Source organism: Erythrolamprus reginae, chromosome 1 (assembly GCF_031021105.1).
Source record: "Erythrolamprus reginae isolate rEryReg1 chromosome 1, rEryReg1.hap1, whole genome shotgun sequence".
Lineage (NCBI taxonomy): Eukaryota > Metazoa > Chordata > Lepidosauria > Squamata > Dipsadidae > Erythrolamprus > Erythrolamprus reginae.
This window is the reverse complement of record NC_091950.1, coordinates 303,636,470-303,655,301: the sequence shown is the minus strand read 5'-3', so window position 1 is coordinate 303,655,301 and position 18,832 is coordinate 303,636,470. Positions and strand designations below refer to the sequence as shown.

Below are 18,832 nucleotides of genomic sequence, written 5' to 3'. Positions count from 1 at the left end.
TACTATTTCTTGTATTTTATCTTAGGATGGATATACTGTTTATCCCAGGCAGGTTTAAATTCAGTTACTGTGGATTTACCGACCACGTCTGCTGGAAGTTTGTTCCAAGCATCTACTACTCTTTCAGTAAAATAATATTTTCTCACATTACTTCTAATCTTTCCCCCAACTAAGCTCAGATTGTGTCCCCTTGTTCTTGTGTTCACTTTCCTATTGAAAACACTTCTCACCTGAACCTTTTTTAACCTTTTAACATATTTAAATGTTTAGATCATGTCCCCCCCTTTCCCTTCTGTCCTCCAGACGATACAGATTGAGTCCATGAAGTCTTTCCTGATAAGTTTTATGCTTAAGACCTTCCACCATTTTTGTAGCCCATCTTTGAACCCGTTCAATTTTATCAATATCTGAAGTATCCATAAAGTAATTATGCCCTCATTCCCCAACTCAAATAATATCAAATTGACACGATCATACTTCAAATAATTAAAACCATATTAACACTTAGTCCTATTGCAATTTTTTTCAAGCCACATAAAGTACTACTGTCTTGCTATAAACAACAGGTGCTGTGCCTGCTTCTTTGCAAAGCAAGCATTCATCAGATAATTGGATAATTGAAGAGAAAATAATCTGTTGGTAGTTTTCTACTATGTAATTAACCTATTTATATGTGTTCTTTCTATATCAGCTTTTCGTATCAGGAAAGCTGGTCTAATCCGCAAACTATTTCTCCTGATAACTGGGGGAAAAAGTCATGAACTTTATGAAGTTTATAATCTTGAAACATATCAAATCAAAACAAAGTGACATGTTCGTTTAAAATTGGATTACACCTTTGGTTGTAATTTGTTCAGTCTCTGAGAACTGTCAGGGATGATATAGTGATATAGATGGTGAAGTTTTGGTTTGTTATATTGAAGGAAGAAAAATGCAGTTTTAGGAAGCATGATAATGATGGTAAGCAAAAGGAACCAGGAAAACCCATGGTTACTCCCCAAAATTGGTGCACCAAACTAAACTCACTGGGAATTATGGCTTCTCGGGTCTCTGTCTCTCAGTCTAATTGTAGTAATTTGGAAGTCCCTAGGATATGAAGGAAATGTATTTCATAAACAAGTAGCAACCCAGCCAAGTGGCCTCAGGTTGCATTTGTAGTTTGTACTTTTCTTTTTCAATGTTTAAAGATTGTTTTGCTAAAAATAAATGCTATATATTTTTAAACAAAAAAAAATAGCCAAGTGGCCTATGTTCTGTTACTTTCAAATCTACATGAAATAAAAATCATGTTGTGCTCTGGCCAAAGATGTTTCATCTCCAGAGTAGACAACATCCCCAGAAGTTCTCCACAAACTTTTTCAATCTACAGGTAATGCATTGGTTTCAACCACTCATTCAATGGTCATTCAAACCTGTGATGGTGCTGAATAAGGGGGTCTTATGACAGGTCCTTGGAATTCTGACCATTGCAGTATTTCTATGGTCATGTGGTCACAATTTTTGAGTTTCCATGCTAAGCAAAGTTTCCTTCCAAGCAAAGTCAATGGGAAACTTGAAAGAAGTTGGAAGCCATGATAATGTGAGCTCCTTCCATAATGACCTACAAGATCTAACTTAATAATAGTAACTGATTCTGACAGAATTGCCATTGCTAAGTGATGTAGTCAAATGATAATGCTTTACAAGTGTGTTGCTTAGCAAAGGCAATTCTGGTCCCAGTTGTTTTCATAGCCTGAAGACTACCTGCACTCTGTTAAGATTGGGCATGTATACGAAAACAGAGCAAGAAATCCCACTGTGAATAAAGATCCATTCTCATAACTTTGGGTGGAGCTCAGGGCATTATATGTTACAGGAATATGCTCCTGATTTCATTAAAGTCAGTTGATTTTGTGAGAAAGAAAAATTTAAAAAAATATATGTAAAATTGTCAAGGAGAATGGCAAGGTCTAAAACTCGATATATATTTAATTGTAAATGGTAAGCTGTCAAAGTTCTGATCCTACACTATTCTTGCTTATTTTAAAAGTAAATGTAACAGGTTTTATAGTCTATTGTAATTAATATTTTTTTTATTCTATACATTCATCTGGATTTAAATAGATACCATCACTGTAAGATTTGGTAGTTTTACAAACTTTGGACTTGTTTGCTTATTGTGTACTTATTTTATATACATTTCAGGACATAGGGGATTAAATGTGATTATATTATATGATTACATGTGTCTTACATGCATGAAAGGAACGGGAGAGGTGGGAGTAGAAATTTCTAGTCAGTTCTGATTCCTGACAAGTCCCTGCAGTTTTCTTAGCAAGATTTTAGAAAGTGGTTTGCCACTGCCTCCTTCTTAGAGTTTAAGAGGGTGACTGCCCTAAGGTCACCCAGTTGGATTTGTAATTCAGTCTCCCTGTTTCTAGCCAGGTGCCTTAACCACTAGACCAAAGTAGAAAGTGGGAGGAGAGTTGTGTTTCTGGAAAGACTGGAGAAACCAATTAGAAAAATGTTTTGGAGTGCTTTGGTACGATATTCTTGGTAATTTGTATATAGTGGTACCTCTACTTAAGGACTTAATTCATTCGGTGACTAGGTTCTTAAGTAGAAAATTTTGTAAGTAGAAGCAATTTTCCCCATAGGAATCAATGTAAAAGCAAACCCACTAGGAAAGAAATAAAAGCTCGGAATTTGGGTGAAAAGAGGAGAAGGAGGAAGAGGAGGAGGACAGTTGCTGCCGAAGGAAGGTGAGGTGAGGGGAATCAAAAAATCCAAAACTTTTAACTTTAAAAAGAGAGACTCTGAGGCGGCAAGGAGCATGTGCCACCCATTCACTTGGCGAGGCTGCCTCACATACACTGCGCCAGAGAGAGAAACCCAGGCGGGCGAGAGAGAGGAACGTCCCACTCTTTTGACCAAAAGGCGGCTGCTGCTGCTACCTGCTTCCTTCCCATGCTGAAGAGCTCCCCTCTCCTCTCACTCACTTGCTTTGTAGCTGCTGCCTTTGCTTCATTGTGATTGATCCAGCCGGGGTGAAGCGTCCCCATTTGCTTTTCCGCACACAGACACTCCAGGACACAACCTTGCACCGTGTATATGGGAGGCAGAGCGAGGGAGTCACCACAGCGAAGTGGTTTATTCCCTCTCCAAGGGCCCAGAGAAAGGAAAATGCTTCATTCACTCTGGACTGCCAAAACCTCCTTAAGCACCACTGAAAGGTTCCTCTGGCAGCCCAGAAAAGCCAGAGATGGCTGGGATTAAAGGGGGAATGGCAGGAAACTGGTCATGTCTTCATGCTGCTTTCAAATTTCCTGGGAAATTTTTCCGGGCTCGGGTTCTTAAGTAGAAAATGGTTCTTAAGAAGAGGCAAAAAAAAATCTTGAACACCCAGTTTTTATATAGAAAAGTTCTTAAGTTCCTAGGTAGAGGTAACACTGTATTTCTAAAAATTAAGATTCCTACAAATTATGACAACTTTAATTATTGTGTTAGGAAATTATTAACTTGTCCAATAGCAAGAGGAAATGAGTGAGGAAATAGATGGATAAGGTCCAAAAAGCTATTGCAATAGTTTTGCCTTGCTCTTTGAAGCAACTAGATTTGTTTGAAATATTTTTGGGGCATTGAATATGACACTACTTGCGATTATTCTCTATTAACCTCCAAAATTAGAATCATAGCCCTGGAAGAGGCCTACTGTCTGCTCAGTGGATCATCTACCGGATCCACCACCTGACAAATGATACCCATCCTGTTTAAAAATCTCTTGACAAAAGAAGCACGCACATGAAGTGGTAGTCTGTTCCACTGACAGCTTATAAAGTCAGATGTTTAACTGATGTCTAGCTCCCTTGTACTTTAAACCAATTGGTTCAGATCAGCGGTGGATTAAATAGAAGATCCCTCAGCCTTTATTTTCCATAGAGGAGGAACTTAATTTTGCTTAACCTCCCAAACCAGGCTATATATTACATAGTTTCTCCAGAGTATTAAAGTGACTTTCATTCAGTCTATTTTGTGCTTGGTCAAAACGCAAAGCCTGAGGGGAAACATATTTTACACAATTGGCATGTTATAATAAAATCTGTGATATTGGCATTTAAGATACTTACATAATCATTTAACAGTATTTTAGGAAATGTTTTCATAAACGTGGTGTGAATAGAACATGGCTGTGAGGAATAAGACCCATGACACATTCTATTTAAGGATTAGGCAATAGGAACTGCAACTTAATTGGATTTCAACACAAAGCTAATTATTTAATTGCAGATCCAGAAAAAGGATCATTCAAATTAAAATTTAGTTCAGGGAATCTAGAAGGGAGCATCGCAAGCAGAGAAACACATTTTGTCATTAGTATTGTATATCAATTTGAAGTTTTAACATGGTTTTCATATGACAGTTTGCCATAACTATAGGCTATTTTGAAAATACAATGATCTTATGAAGAAATAACACTGGTCCTAATTGAATAAAACCATCCTATAGCTTATACGTTTTAGATATTTGTGTTCCATTTATTTTTTATAAAAACACCCTTTCTTAGATTGGTTTGCAACAAAGTACAACTTCTCATATTTGGCTGTTTCAGCATGTTTGCAGGCAGCATATCATAATTTCCAGACGCTGATTAAATATTTCAACATCCTCTTTTAACTGATTGGGAAAGAATGTGTCTCATGCATTCCTAAACTGTAGACATTTTTTCAAACTTTCAGAAGTGAATTACAAATCAACCTCTCCAGTCCAGCCAAATGTGAATTTAAATCTAGTATAAAATATCTCGAGAAATATTGTTTTTTAAAAAGTGGATGACTTCAAAAAGGTCTCCAAGAATTGTTTTCTGGAACACTTTCTGTTACATGTTTTAAGTAAGCAAAGCACTAAGGGAGAACTTTACATGTAAAACAGATGCATATATCCATACAACAGCACTGCCTGTAAAAAGATATATTTATTTACAGGTTCTTTTACCTTCAGTAATGAAATACAGTTAAGTCAATTTGTTCATAATAAAAAGTTGTTTTATGTATTATTTACAAGTATCCAAATATATTTAGTCTGTCACTGCTGTTGACTATACCTTCTCACAGAACTTGAGATGGGAGAGTTTACTGCAATGATGTACATTCAAAGAATAAATTGTGGATATGCAGTGTTTTTGGCACACCCATCCTCACATTTTCTACTGAGCTTGGTACATACAGTAGTCTGTTGTCAAGGAATGTCACAAGGGTGAATAAAATGCAGGTAGTTCTTCAAACTATTCTTTGGCATCTGAAGATTCAAAAAAACCTATCAAGTAGAAAAGTATCTTAAATTTGCTACTTTATTTCTCATAATTTGCACTAGAATTGTTTTAGCTCATAGCTGATATTTAGATGTCGGTTCTCTTTAGGTCCTTCAATTAATTTAATACACCATGTCATAATTTTCATTATTTCCTGTAGAATATGTTCCAAAATTTGTCTTCATTAAAATGCCATTTCCTGAAAGACATCATAGAAATGGATGTATGAACATTCTTGAAATATATTGCACATGTTTATAATCTCTATAGCAGAAATTGGAAGATAGATTCTGAAATTCTAGGAGGTATGTATATTGTCTTGATAAGCTCACAGTAGTAAGCATTCCTTTAAAAAAAAAACATGGTCAATTAATCCATAATTTTGTCACAAATGTATCAAGTACAACTTTGATATTTAAAAAGGAGAAAATACTATTATAATCTGCAATGTTTTGCTCCACTAAGTGGAGATATTTACAAAAAATCCATAAACTGGATGTTAAGGGGCATTGGTGTTACCTGAATGCCTTTTCTCAGCAGAATAGTCCAGGAATAGGTTGCTAAAATCTGATCTGCCTAGTTACTGAGTCCAGATTTTTTGGCCACTCCTCCACGCCTCTCTATGCATGTCCCAATTTTCAATAAAGTGATGGATGAAAAGAAGGCTTGCACATAATGTTAGAGATAAGGTGGCTCCAGATCCCACAAGTGTTCTGTAGGGTGGGGCTGGACTATTCGGCAATCCACTGAGAAAAACATTTAGGTAAGACGGATGGCCCTTCTCCAGTGTGATTATGAAATAGTCCAGTAATAGGATATACCAAAGTCTGGTATCCCTAAGGGCGGGTAGCCGTTGAATCTGGAGCCAAGACTAAGTAGACCTGTTGTAAAACCCTCCTCCCAAAGGAAGCCTCCACTGATGTGATAACATCCAACTTGTAATGCCTAATGAGAGGGGGGTGGCACAAGTAATCGATCTTCAGATATCCTCAAGGAAGGCCTGCATGGCCCATGTAGCGGTGGTAGCTGCGCTTCTCGTGGAGTGTGTGGTGATGCATCTGGGAACCAGCAGATACTGTGTTTCATACGCTTTAACGATGTATGCTCTGATCCAGCGACCAATGGTCGAGGATGACATTTTAGCGCCCATCAAAGTGGGTTGGAAGGAAACGAAGAGCGCCTCTAATCTCCTAGTGGACGCTGTCTGCTTGATATAAATTCTAAGGGCCCTCCTTACGTCCAGTTCATGCCTCCTTTGCTCCAAAGCATGAGAAAGCTGAGGGCAGAGGTTGGCAGAACTATCTCCTGGTCCCGGTGGAACCAGTTGATTTGGGGAATGAAGGAGGGATCAAGTCTTAAAGTGACTTTATCCTGGTGGCAAGTCAGCTATAACGGATGAGGCATCCAATTCAGAGGTACATTGGGCAGATGTCACAGTGACAAGGAACACCACCTTGAGAGTCATGTACATGAGGATAGTAGTCTGCAGGGGCTCAAAGAGAGGTTATGTCAAGGTCAGAAGTACCCTGGGAAGATCCCAGGTAATGTATCTGTGGATCGGTGTGGGATGTAAGTTGCCGGCCTCTGAGAAAGATTCGAACGTAAGGATGGCATAACAGAGGAACCTTCTTTCCACCAGCCAGCACAGTAGACAATGCTGCGACCTGCCACCGTAATGTGCCATGAGCCAGGCCTCTGTCCAAGCTGCCCTGGAGGAAATCTAGAACCTCAACAGAAGCTGAGATAGGCTTGTCTTGGATTCTGGAAAAGTGCTGAAATGGACACCGACGGTCCCAAATGCCAGAATCGGAGGGGCACAGTGGTGTCAAACCAACCGCTGCCAAAAAACGTCTGAAGGGCTTCTTTGGTTTTTTTTAAGTTATTGTTTTTATTTTTGTTAAGATTAAACAAGGAATGGCTGAATCAAAAGGGATAAACGAGAATCCAAAAGTTCGAATGCCCAGGAATAGTTTGCTAGAGACGTATCTGCAAAGACGACTGTTTCAGATCTGAATCAGAAACTGGATCATGCGCAGAGCCTGGAGGAGTGGCTGAAAAATCTACTCAGTAACTAGGCAGATCAGATTGTAACAACCCTTTCCTGGACTATTTCACAACCACACTGAAGAAGTTTCTATTCCCCTTTAAACCAAAACATGCAGTTGAAACAGAATATTTACTGAACAGTCTGTTTAAAAATTTGTAAAGACTTAGGGATATAATATTAAGTTAGAAGTTTGGAGAAAAATTTCAAATTATATATATTAAGCAGCATAATAAAGTTGCTGCAGGAAATTAACTGACAAATTAAGATATTTTAGCTTCATATATTTATTGTATTGTATTAATACACTGTCACACCATAAACATTTATCCAGGTAATCATGTTATGGTGTATTGATGTCAAAATTTTGAAGAGTTATCAGTGAATATTGAATTACCGTAACAGTTTCACTGTTTGTTGCTGTTTCTTAGCCAGGCATAAACTGAGTGTATTCTAGCACACTGATCCTGATCCAGATTGATTAACTTATTGTTGAAATGAATATGGTGAATATTCATGTTGAAAACAGAATAAATCTTTTTTGTAAAGGAAAATAGAAGCTTTAAAAAAAAACCTTAACTTCACTCTGAGATATTACTCTACTCTAAAATAGAATATAGAGGCCCAATTGTTCATGTTGCATCTGGAAAAGTTCAGTTTACATGAGGTTGCTCCATTCCCACATTCTTCCATATAATCCACCATACTATTTAAACTTCAGATCCCCAAGACAGAAAGGACCATAGTTATAAGACCCATAATTCAATTGCTCATTTAAAACATGTATTGACCTAAGATTTAAAAACATTCCCACATTCCAGAAAGCACTTAACCTTTTTTGGTCCTGTTCTATTTACTCATTTTTAACATTAGCTATTCCTTCTGTCCAATCTTACCCTGTCAGACACTTTTATTATAAATGTTTGCAGGTAATCAATTCAATATGTTCCTAGAATCTAGGCTTAGGAAGTCAAGTATAGGTGTAGTAAAGAAGAAGTAAAAGTGTGATTTCAGAAATTTATGAGGTGACTTCAACTGAGAATGTGCACTCTATTGACCGCAGTGCTACCTCGACTGTTTTAATATATAATTGCATGTAAATATTTCTGGTAATAAGAATTTAATCACTGAAAAAAATAAGCCTGAAATCTTTAAATAACTATTTTTGCAACTTTTATGATATACCATTATTGGTCAGCAGGAAACCATTGCTTTCTCATACCTTCAAAGATTATGAGTACACACACATACAAATTCTAAAAAGGATAAGACACTTTATTGAATTTGATAAATTAAAAGACTATGTACTGGACGTGTATGAATCACAGGTATTTGTAAACAGAGACCTTGGGTCCTTTCCAAAGAAATCCTGATAGAATTCTGTAATAAATCATTTTCCAACACGCTGATCACAGGATGCATAGTAACAAAGGGCAGAGAAAAACTCATCATAGCTGACATTCACATGTGAAGGCAAAGAACTGAAAAAAACATAATTGGAAAGAAAATTGAGTATAAGCAGGAAGGTATACAAGAGATAAATTTGCTATCACATTCTTTAAAAATTGCTTTAAACTATGAATCAGATTGATATACAATAAATCATAAAAGTCTTATAGTAAAATTTGAACTCTAAGAATATTTTAAATTTTCTTCTCTATAGCCAAGTAAAATGCTAACAGGTGCATATTGTTGGCTATAGAGGAATCCATTTTTAATACATAAGATTCCATAAGATCTCCCTAACTTGCAATGACTATGTGCAAAAGCACACTATACCTATCGTAGTTAGAGGAGCTCCCTTATGGTAAGAATATTCTTCTTCGTGGAACATATAATAAGAGCTCAGATTTAACATGAATTTTACTTCCCTCTAATGATGGAAAGATTTACCAATCTGAAAAGTACTTTATTGAATGAATATCTTTTCTGGGCTTGTGCAGCTGTTGCTGTAATATGTCAAGCAAAGATGCATTGGATTTAAGAAAGTGTACATCCAAGTAGTCTTGAAATAATTTCTCCTTTAAATCTAGAGTTTTAAACAGCCCTAATTTTCAAACCTTTTCTCATAATTCAGAAACATTCAAAGTGGTTTATAATAGTCATAAAAAGAGAATAACAGCAACTATTACAAGGAGTTAATGGCTAGAAAAGGCAAACATAAAATGAAGGATTCTTAAAGATTCCCTAAATTGCCTGAGTGTCAGTGCCAGGCATGTCGTAGAGAGCAAATCTTTCCACAGGATAAGTGGAGTGTTAGCAAGGTGACAGAACCAATGTTATACTGATTATCAAGAAATTTTACCATCTTTTATGATTATACACTAAATCAAGAATAGTATAAATGAAGTATTTTAATTACGCATTAGTAAGCACACTATTAATTTGAGCTGTCCTTGAAGGTGCATCTTCCTTTCAGCAGCTGGCAATCTTTAAGGCTGGAAGAAACATTTTTCCCTAGTGCTTTCAGTGTTGGACAGGGGGAAGGGGCAGAGAATGATATCAAGGAAGTTGCATCCTTTTTTCCACTTTTGAAGGAAGTTTTTAAAAGTACAATTTAGCCTACTGTGAGCTTAACACATCTATTTTTGTTAGTTTAGTGAAGAAAATTAGTGAACTATTGCAATTTGGAGAGAATGACAAGAAACACTCAAGCTGCAGTTTGATCACCCTTGCTTTGCAAAAAGGTTAAGAGAAAAATTGTCAATGTATTTTTAATAGATATTGTGAGGCATTTCTTATTTAGCTCTCAAAATAATTGGAGTGAGAACTATTTTCCTTGTGTGATACAATATCCACGCTTTCCTATCAGAATCAAAACTATTGAAAATAAATAAGTGGAGGGGTGGCATATAAATCCAATAAATAAATAAATAAGAATTATGTGTTCTTACACAATCTCTGTCAATCTGATTTGCCAGGGAAGAAATCCCAAGATACTGTCCACAGGACCAAACTTTAATACTAGGTCAGGATCAGGAAAGCCATTAGTACCTAGAAAAAGAGCACAATAATAATGCAGAATCAAGACTACTTAATTTATTAGAGGTATAACACAGGCTCCCCATAACATTCTGCTTCATGCATAGAATTGAAATAGCCTAGTCAACTGAATAAATGGTAGCCAAATAACATATTCACAGAAAGGCGAATTCTGGACGCCAATTATTTTACATGGATTTTTTAAAAAAACATTAACCAGCTTATAAGTAATTCAGTCAAAACAAATAAATTCCACATTCAAACCGCTGCTTTTAAGTATCTGTATCTGTGCTAAATGGGCAATTTTGAGTAATAAAAGATAAATGTTGAGACTGACAGATTTAATGCCTAGCACTACATAAGAGTGTTCCTAAAAAGGGGGGGAGGGGCAGTTTCCAAAGAAAATGTTACCCTCATTAAAAATATTTGAAAGTCAAACATCAAATGAATAAGGAAGTGCTTAAAAGCAAACAGCAACCAATTGAATATAATTTATAAAATAAATGATTAAATCTAGCTTTTGATACTACCCGCATGTAAGTGTAAAGACAAATGTGAATGTTTTCCTAATTACCATATTTTTCGGTCTATAAGGTGCACCCTCCCCCACAAAAAAAGTGGGTGAAAATGCTGTGCGTCTTATAGAGCGAATGTTGGCGAAGCCCTGCCCACCCTTTGGCTTCTGCCTCCCAGCAATTTGCCACCTTACAGCGAACAGCCTGGTCAGTTTCAGCACAGCCTGATTTAGCAAGAGCAGCTGATTGGCAGTTGGATCAGCCTCCGGGAATGCCATAGATCAGCTGTTCGAGGCTGCGGGGATCACCACTGCGCATTACTGCCTTCACTAGCTCCATTTTCAGCCTCCACACATTCTGTTTTCCGCCATTCCAAATGGTGGGAATTGGCAGTGGCGATAGGCAGTGGCGATCCCCACCGCCTGGAACAGGAAGAAAACAGGAGGACATGTGGAAGCCGAAAATGGGGTGCATGGAAACCGAAAATGGCATGCGCGGAGGCTGAAAATGGGACAGGTGGAGGCGGGGATGGGTGGCAACGGTGGCGATCTTTGCAGCCTGGAACAGCTGATCAACGGTATTCCGAGAGACTGATCCAACCGCCAATTAGTTGTTCGTGCTGAAGCTGACCGGGCTGTTTGCTACAAAGAGGCAAATTGCTGGGAGGCAGATTTTCCTTCTTGTTTTCTTCCCCAAAAGCAAGGTGCATCTTATGGCCCAGAGAGTCTCGTAGTGTGAAAATATGGCAAATGGATTTTCTTCCAAGAGCCCATAATTACTGCTCTTATTTGGAAAGGTATACCTCTATAACAAGAATATTCAAAGACATATTGGAGATCTTCTACAAAGTCATCCCATAGAATATAGAGACTTATGACCATCTAGAATTACAGGACATGATGAGTTATTGAAGATGCTAAGCAGGTCACTATGTAACTAGACATAACTTTATGAGACTTTTTAGTGTGATCAAGCCAGCATGGTAGTCATTAAGTGAAGACTACAGTCATTAAAGGAATTCATAACAGCCAATAGAGTTTTCTTCTGGAAAATGGCAAAAAACATTGAAAATCGTGGTCATGTAATTGTAGAACACTGCAAATAGCTATAAAGCTGAGTTGACTGCCAAGCACCCAAAATGTGATCATGTGACTGTGAAGAGAGCATGCAGCCAATGTAATTTTGTAATTGGTTTGTAAATACCTTTTGAGTGTCTGTCATAATTTCAAAAGGGTGCTAAACAATCAGTCATAAGTTGAGGACTACCTGTAGTGAGTATGAAATCCAAATATTTACACCAAAAGTTTTATTATGTTTAAAAAAATACTACTGTTAGCCATTTTGCAATCCTCCAAATACTCAAAAGAAGTAAATAAATTCTGCTTTAACACTTACTACTTAATAAATTCTCCAAGATGTTCATATCCAGATCTGTGCATTTCTTTTGCTTTTGTGCTACTAAGTTGCAAAATTTTTGAGCTGCTTTTACAATATCTGTTTTTCCATCCTCCGAGGACAGCACGTTCAGAACAGATTGGCAATTTAAAACTGCAGTTGAAATAAAAATAAAACAATGAAAGTGGAAGAACAGAAATAGTAGTTTGAAATCAGTATTTTCTAAAGTCACAGTAGATGTTTACAATTCTCCAGTTAAAGTAACATTTCACACTCTGCAATTTCTCAAAGTTCCTACTGGTGATGAGCCCTGGTGACATAGAATGCAGTATTGACTGGCTCAAAAGTTGATTCAGCCTTCCATCCTTCTGACCAGTAAAATAAGGACTCAGATTGTTGGAGACAATATGCTGACATTGTAAACCACTCAGAGAGTGCTGTAAGTCATTGTGGAGTGGCATATAAATCTAAGTGCTACTGCTGTTGTTCAAATAATTCTACTAAAGTATGCTTTGTAGAAAATCTGCAACTCGTTAAAGTAATAACACTCAAAGTTTCAAATCAAACTTTTCTTAATTCATATTTATAGACATCTGTCCCATTCCACTGTTTTGAATACATCTAGATCTATAAGAACTTATGCTCAAAAACATTTCCTGTTGAAGAAATTAAGCAACCAGTATTTGTGGATTAGTTTTGTGTAATCAACCTATTTTAGTCCTCTATAACAATACAAGTTTTAAAAAAGTATCTTACCTTGATCTGTTTTCTCCTGATTTGCAAATTTCACTGTATATTTGGAACAGTCAAGATTCAACAATTCCTGCTGCTGTTTTAAAATTTCATCCATCAGTCTTGAATTATTTCTTTTAAAAATACCTTGGAAAAAGAGAAGAGAAGACAGGGGGTTGGTAATTTTTATTTTGCTGCAGAAATTTTATTTAGATTACTTGGAGCTGCCTAGGTAGAATATTTAAAAACTTCACTTGGTGTAGTTTCTAACTTTCTAACAGAGGTTGATACAGCACAATAATACTTCTCCATTCTCTGATATGTTAATTATACATTTCATTCAAAATGTTTATCACCTTTAAAGCTCTTTGTGACTTAGCCTTGGTTATTGTAGGTAGAATCGATTTGTTCTACACATTTGAATTAAGATGGCATGCTACATTCTCACTCTGTAAAAATAAGGGGAAGGGGACTAGGAAACCTGCTTCTGTTTTGATTGCCCCAAACATTTAGAACATAAGTCCTAATGTAAAGATCCTCTTCCCCTCATTGTCATTATTCAGAAGGAAGGTGAATGCAATATCATATTTTATCAGTGTGTGTGTGTGTATAAAATTTACAGGGATGCTTTTGTCGTGTATTACAGCCCAAGGGTTTTTATTCTTTTAAGATTAGTTTGTGATTTTATAATTATATAAGCTACTCAGTGTCTTATAACTGGAAGAGTACAGAGATCTTGTACCTTGAAAAAATAGCCATAATCAATCATATCATAAATACTTTTTTGATTATAAGAGTATCAACGAAGTAAAATCTCTTTTGGATTATACTAAACAAGTGCTATAGCACAACAGGGAATTTAGATAGATACAGATTTCTACTTGTATAAAATGTCTTACATTCATTTGGAACTATTGTTTTTCATTAAATTTGACTCTGCAATCAAGAGTGTTTAAATACCAGACAGACCTGAAAGATATATATTGTGCAAGCAGCTTGTTCTTCACACAATTGTATATTCAATCACTTGAGAGTAGGAACAACTACATATCACTATGAATTTTAAATGCATATATTTAAAAACCCACACAATTAGGGACATCCCTTTTACCTATAAACAAACTCCCTAATCCCATATCAGAAACTAATCAGTTGCACAATATGGTAAAGTTAAAATCTCATTTGAGTTGAATTTAGCTTCTGATGATTTCTAGGATATGCGTATAATTTAGTCATTGCTTTCTCTTTCAGGATGTTTTCTCAACTATCCAGTCTTACTTATCACCCTTACATTGCTTATCTTTCATCTGAGTACTTAAAAGGTTCAAATCTGCATAGCTTCCACAACCACAGTCAGCCAGATGCTAAGAGACTCAGCATGGAAGAGTTGCTATTTGGTACAAATAACTTCAAGATGCCCTTACAGAGAATATTCACAAAAAGGCCAGAATTTGGGATAGTCCTGGCCATTGTTCTGGAACAAATATTCTAATGAATTCCACTCTGTGATTATAACATAGGTCCTCACACCAAAGGAAACGAATCAGTAATCAACAGCATAAGGGGAAAACCCCTTACAATTAGATCCAAACCTGATACCTGATACCTTATTGTTAAACATTTTTCAGGTTCTAGTTTATTAGCAACAAGCAAATCAGAGCTTTTAAATAAAATTTAATATTCTGTTTCTTCTTTCTAGCAAATCCTAAGGTTAATTTCATAATGTAATTTGACACAGTTGTTTTCATTATCCTGATCTGTTTATCTGTCTTTCCAAGTGCACACACCCCAGAAATAGGTATTAAAGATAACTAAACTAAGCTTTTGTTTTAAAGAGAAACAAGAAAACAAGCACACATTTTGGATACAGGTAAGAACCACTATTATACCAGTGGTACTGGTTTTAACCATTAACAGGAGTTACATAATGACTTTACATTAGCAAATATTTTTGTTGTGAGCCACCTGAGTCCCTAGGGAGTTGGGCGGCATAGAAATATATATTCATACATACATACATACATACATACATACATACACGCACGCACGCATGCATGCATACATAGTTATAAATCACACAGGCCATCTAGTTAATTTGGGCATATACCTTTCAAGTTTTGTTTTTCAAAAACCAAAAAGGCATTTGCAAATAATTACGATTACATCTATATAGCATAGGAATGATGAAGCATTCCATTGAATGTCAACTCCTGCCACTGAACATGTAGTCCTCAACTTACAACATTCATTTAGTGATTGTTTAATGTTAGTGATGCTGGAAAAAAGTGACTTATGGCCGTTGCAGCAACACCTCAATCTTGTGATCAAAATTCAGATGTATGGCAACTGATTCATATTTAGCCCTAAGAGTCAAAAAATCTGATTCCTCATCCATACATATACAGATATAAAGTATGCATACAATTTCAGTTCTGACTAGACTATGAGCTGAATGTTACTTTAGAATTCTTGTTCTAGTAAGCTAAAAATTATGCAGTTTTTAAAAACTGGCTATTATGTCCAAGTGACCAACCTGTCAACTTTATTTTAAAAACTGAAAATATTACTTCTAATCATTTACTTGATTCCCTAAAATTTAAATTTCTATGACTTTAGTACTGACATTACTTGTTGCTTCATATCTCTTATTGGCAACTTTTATAAGAATTTTATTTTCATTTCAAAACTTAACTAGTAATATTCAGATTTATTATAACGCAAGAATATTGGGGTTGGGTTTTTTTTTTACTATAGTCCTCAATTTACAACCACAATTAAGCCCAAGATTTCTGTTGCTAAGTGAGTCAGTTAAGGGAGTTTTGCCTCACTTTATGAGCTTTCTTGGCAATGTTGTGAACTGAATCACTGCATAGTCATAAATATGATAAATGGTCATAAGTCACTCTTTTCAGTGCCATTGTAACTTCAAATATTCACTAAATAGAAGGTTGTATGTCAAGGACTAAATGTACAAGATTTTTGTTTTAGAATAGAATCTACTTTCAACATTTTTTAGTGTAGGGATTTTCAGTTCCTCCTTTGGCAATATCAGAAGTCAGGACCACGACCTCCGTGGCTGGCTCCAAACACTCCACACCCGAGAGTCCAAATTTGGACCTAAGACCCCCATAGGGGGGGTGAAGCAATGGAAGACCACCAGGAAGGTATTATAACAGGAATTAGAAGAACAACAAGCAAATCAATAATCTATCCACAAAGTATAATTCAAAAGCAGCATTGCTATGTTTCTCATTCTATAGTTAGTTTACAAATTTCTTATATAAAGGCAAAAAGTACCTCTCTTTAAATCTTTTTTCAGTTTCTCATCAAAGTCTCTGTATTAAAAGGATAAACAAAATCTGGCAAAGTTTTGCTTAAAGGTCAAAGTAATTTGTGGTTAATATGCTTTCTTTTATGTTATGTAATTAAAAAGAGATTCTAGTACAGCTTTGAAAGTAAAAGTGTATTCATTATTAAATTAAAAACACATATATGTTTCTTAATTATGTTTAGGGATGTTTGATTTTTTAATATGCCTGTAAATTATTCCTTAACAAATTGAATAATTTTCAAATTGACTTATTTAGATTTGATTAATTGACTCATATTGCATTTAAGAGCTGTTACCATGTAATAAATTTTTCACTAAACTCAGGCTATTCTTCAAGACTTTACTTTCTCACATATACTTTAATAATGTCTGGCTGTTTAAAGTTTTCCATTCCACCATGATTTCAATTGTCTATTTATAGCTTAAAGGTGCTATATATATACAATATGTAGTAATTCTGAATGTTAAAAACATCGGCCTTCTTCTCCTAAAATCAAGTTTATTTTAAATTGGACATAGCATTGATTTATTTTGTTAAAAATTAATAAAATTTATTCAAAACAGTTGGTCAAAATGGTAATATAGAGAAATATAATATAGGGATTAAACTAATTGGTACTCAGTAGGCACTAATAAAAAGATTCAGAATAAAATCTGCTGAATCAATCTGGGTCCGGCAGTCCCATAATTGAATAATAGCTAAACAACAAAAACAATGAAGTTCTTGAAAAATAGTTCTTTTATTGACCTTCATCCTTTAACCTACTACTACTGTTTATATTTTCTGTACCAGCAAAAACCATTGGTACTAGATAAGGAAAACACACCCAGTTGTAAAGCTGCTTCCTGTCTCAGCAAAGATCAGTTGCCTTAGTTGGCAGTTAATATACGATAGGTAATCTTCGAAATAATGAATGGTCCAAAGAAGTAGTGGGTTTCACTTACCTTCGCTACTGCTTCAGCACTTTGAACGCTCATGCGTGGCGCTTCTGCACATATGCAGAACTTTCTGTGCATGCACAGATCGTCCACAATGACTGCCGGGTGGGTTGGCAGAGTCTCCCTCCACTGCCACTACCAGTTCATCCAATCCGGGGTGAACTGGTAGCAATCCACCACTGGTCTAAAGTCACCCTGCGACCTTTATGAGTCTATGGGGATTTGAACCAGAGATTGAAAATCTCAGTCCAGCACTCCAGTTGTTACAAATCTGAACCAAATATATAATCTTCATCCATTTATTTCAAAGTGTTTTTTCTACGGAAATTAAACCACCCCATTCATCCTTACAGGTAGTCCTTAACTTACAACCACAATTGAGCCCAAAATTTATGTTGCTAAGCGAGAACATTTGTTAAGGGAATTTTGCCCCATTGTATGACCTTTCTTGCCAGTTGTTAAACTGAATCACCACAGCTGTTAATAAACTGTCGTAAGTCGAGGACTACCCGTAACTAGGGCGGGGGAATAAATCCAGGAGTTTCAAGGTCGGGAAAAGGGCGAGAGGTCTGAACTCGGCCGCTGACCAAGCCGACTCACCTTCATGGTCGTAGACGCTGATGTAGGAGATGCCCACCGCCATGCACCACACCACCAAGCTGGCCACATCGGCGTAGCTCTGCTCCTCCTCGGTCACCACCAGCCCCACATGGCCCGGCAGCTTCTGCAGACATTTGGCATCCCTCCGCCAACGGCCACCGGCGCCCACCGCTTTCCGTCCCGCCGCTGCCGGCTTGTGAAAGGCGAAAGGGTTGGCGGCGGCGGGGACTAAGAGGGCCCGCGAGGCGGCGGCGGCCGCCGTGGCCGCGCGCTGCCGCCAACGGCTGAGCCACGAGCTGCGGCCTCCGAACCAACCGCGGCCCCAGGCGACCAGCGCGCGCTGGACGCCGAAGAGGACGTGCAGCAAACGCCACAGCAGCTCGTACGCGACGCTCATTGGCCCGGACGGAGAAGAGGGTGGGGGGGGAGAGACGCGAGAGGGAGCGGAGAGAGGCGACCCCCGTCAGCTGAAGCGGTTTCCAAGGGCGGATCAGCCGCAGCGCGAAGAACGCACCATCTCGTCTCCCTTGGTCTCACGGAGACGGTTTTATCTGCCCGGCAACTTTCCCTACTGCAACCATCGCGCTTTCTCTCTGTGTCACACGCTGTACCTGCCCTGACCTTTGCCCTCTAGCCTACGCAGCTGCCGCTCATTGGTCGGAGCGGCAGAGCGGTATCATTTCCGGATTGATAGACCAAATGACGTGGCCCGGAGGAAATTTGACAAAGAGGGAAGCCCTGGGATGTCTTTAATTGCAGCTGCGGATTTAATGTTCTATTGCGACATCTAGTGGCGGGAAAAAAGTGTGGCGAGTGGTGGAAAGCTCTGCCGATTGCGCGATACTTAAAACAAGAAATCAAATGTTGTGGCTGGCTCCTTTGTTTACTCAAACTAGATTGCCAGTTGTGAAAATGGGACCAAAAAACCCTCCCAAAATGGCTTATTTCTTAACCAGGAGTTGAAGGTGATTTGTGAATATACGCATGAACTAAAAATTTAAGAAATC

At 37.3% G+C, this 18,832-nt stretch overlaps 1 protein-coding gene across 2 annotated transcripts; it reads right to left on the bottom strand.

Moving 5' to 3' along the window:
* Positions 1 to 4,932: 4,932 nt before the first annotated feature.
* Positions 4,933 to 18,477, bottom strand: NUS1 (NUS1 dehydrodolichyl diphosphate synthase subunit). 2 transcript variants are annotated; one of them, XM_070733427.1, is made up of 6 exons: positions 17,826 to 18,477; positions 12,980 to 13,102; positions 12,224 to 12,376; positions 10,226 to 10,325; positions 8,678 to 8,812; positions 4,933 to 5,486 (listed from the first exon to the last, which is right to left on the bottom strand). In XM_070733427.1, the coding sequence occupies exons 1-5, from the start codon at positions 18,220 to 18,222 to the stop codon at positions 8,722 to 8,724; spliced, it is 864 nt and encodes a 287-aa protein (XP_070589528.1). In that variant the 5' UTR covers positions 18,223 to 18,477; the 3' UTR covers positions 4,933 to 5,486; positions 8,678 to 8,721. The 2 variants fall into 2 exon arrangements, with proteins under 2 accessions (XP_070589528.1, XP_070589527.1); XM_070733426.1 differs by lacking the exon at positions 4,933 to 5,486 and having other exon boundaries at positions 8,586 to 8,812.
* Positions 18,478 to 18,832: the final 355 nt, after the last annotated feature.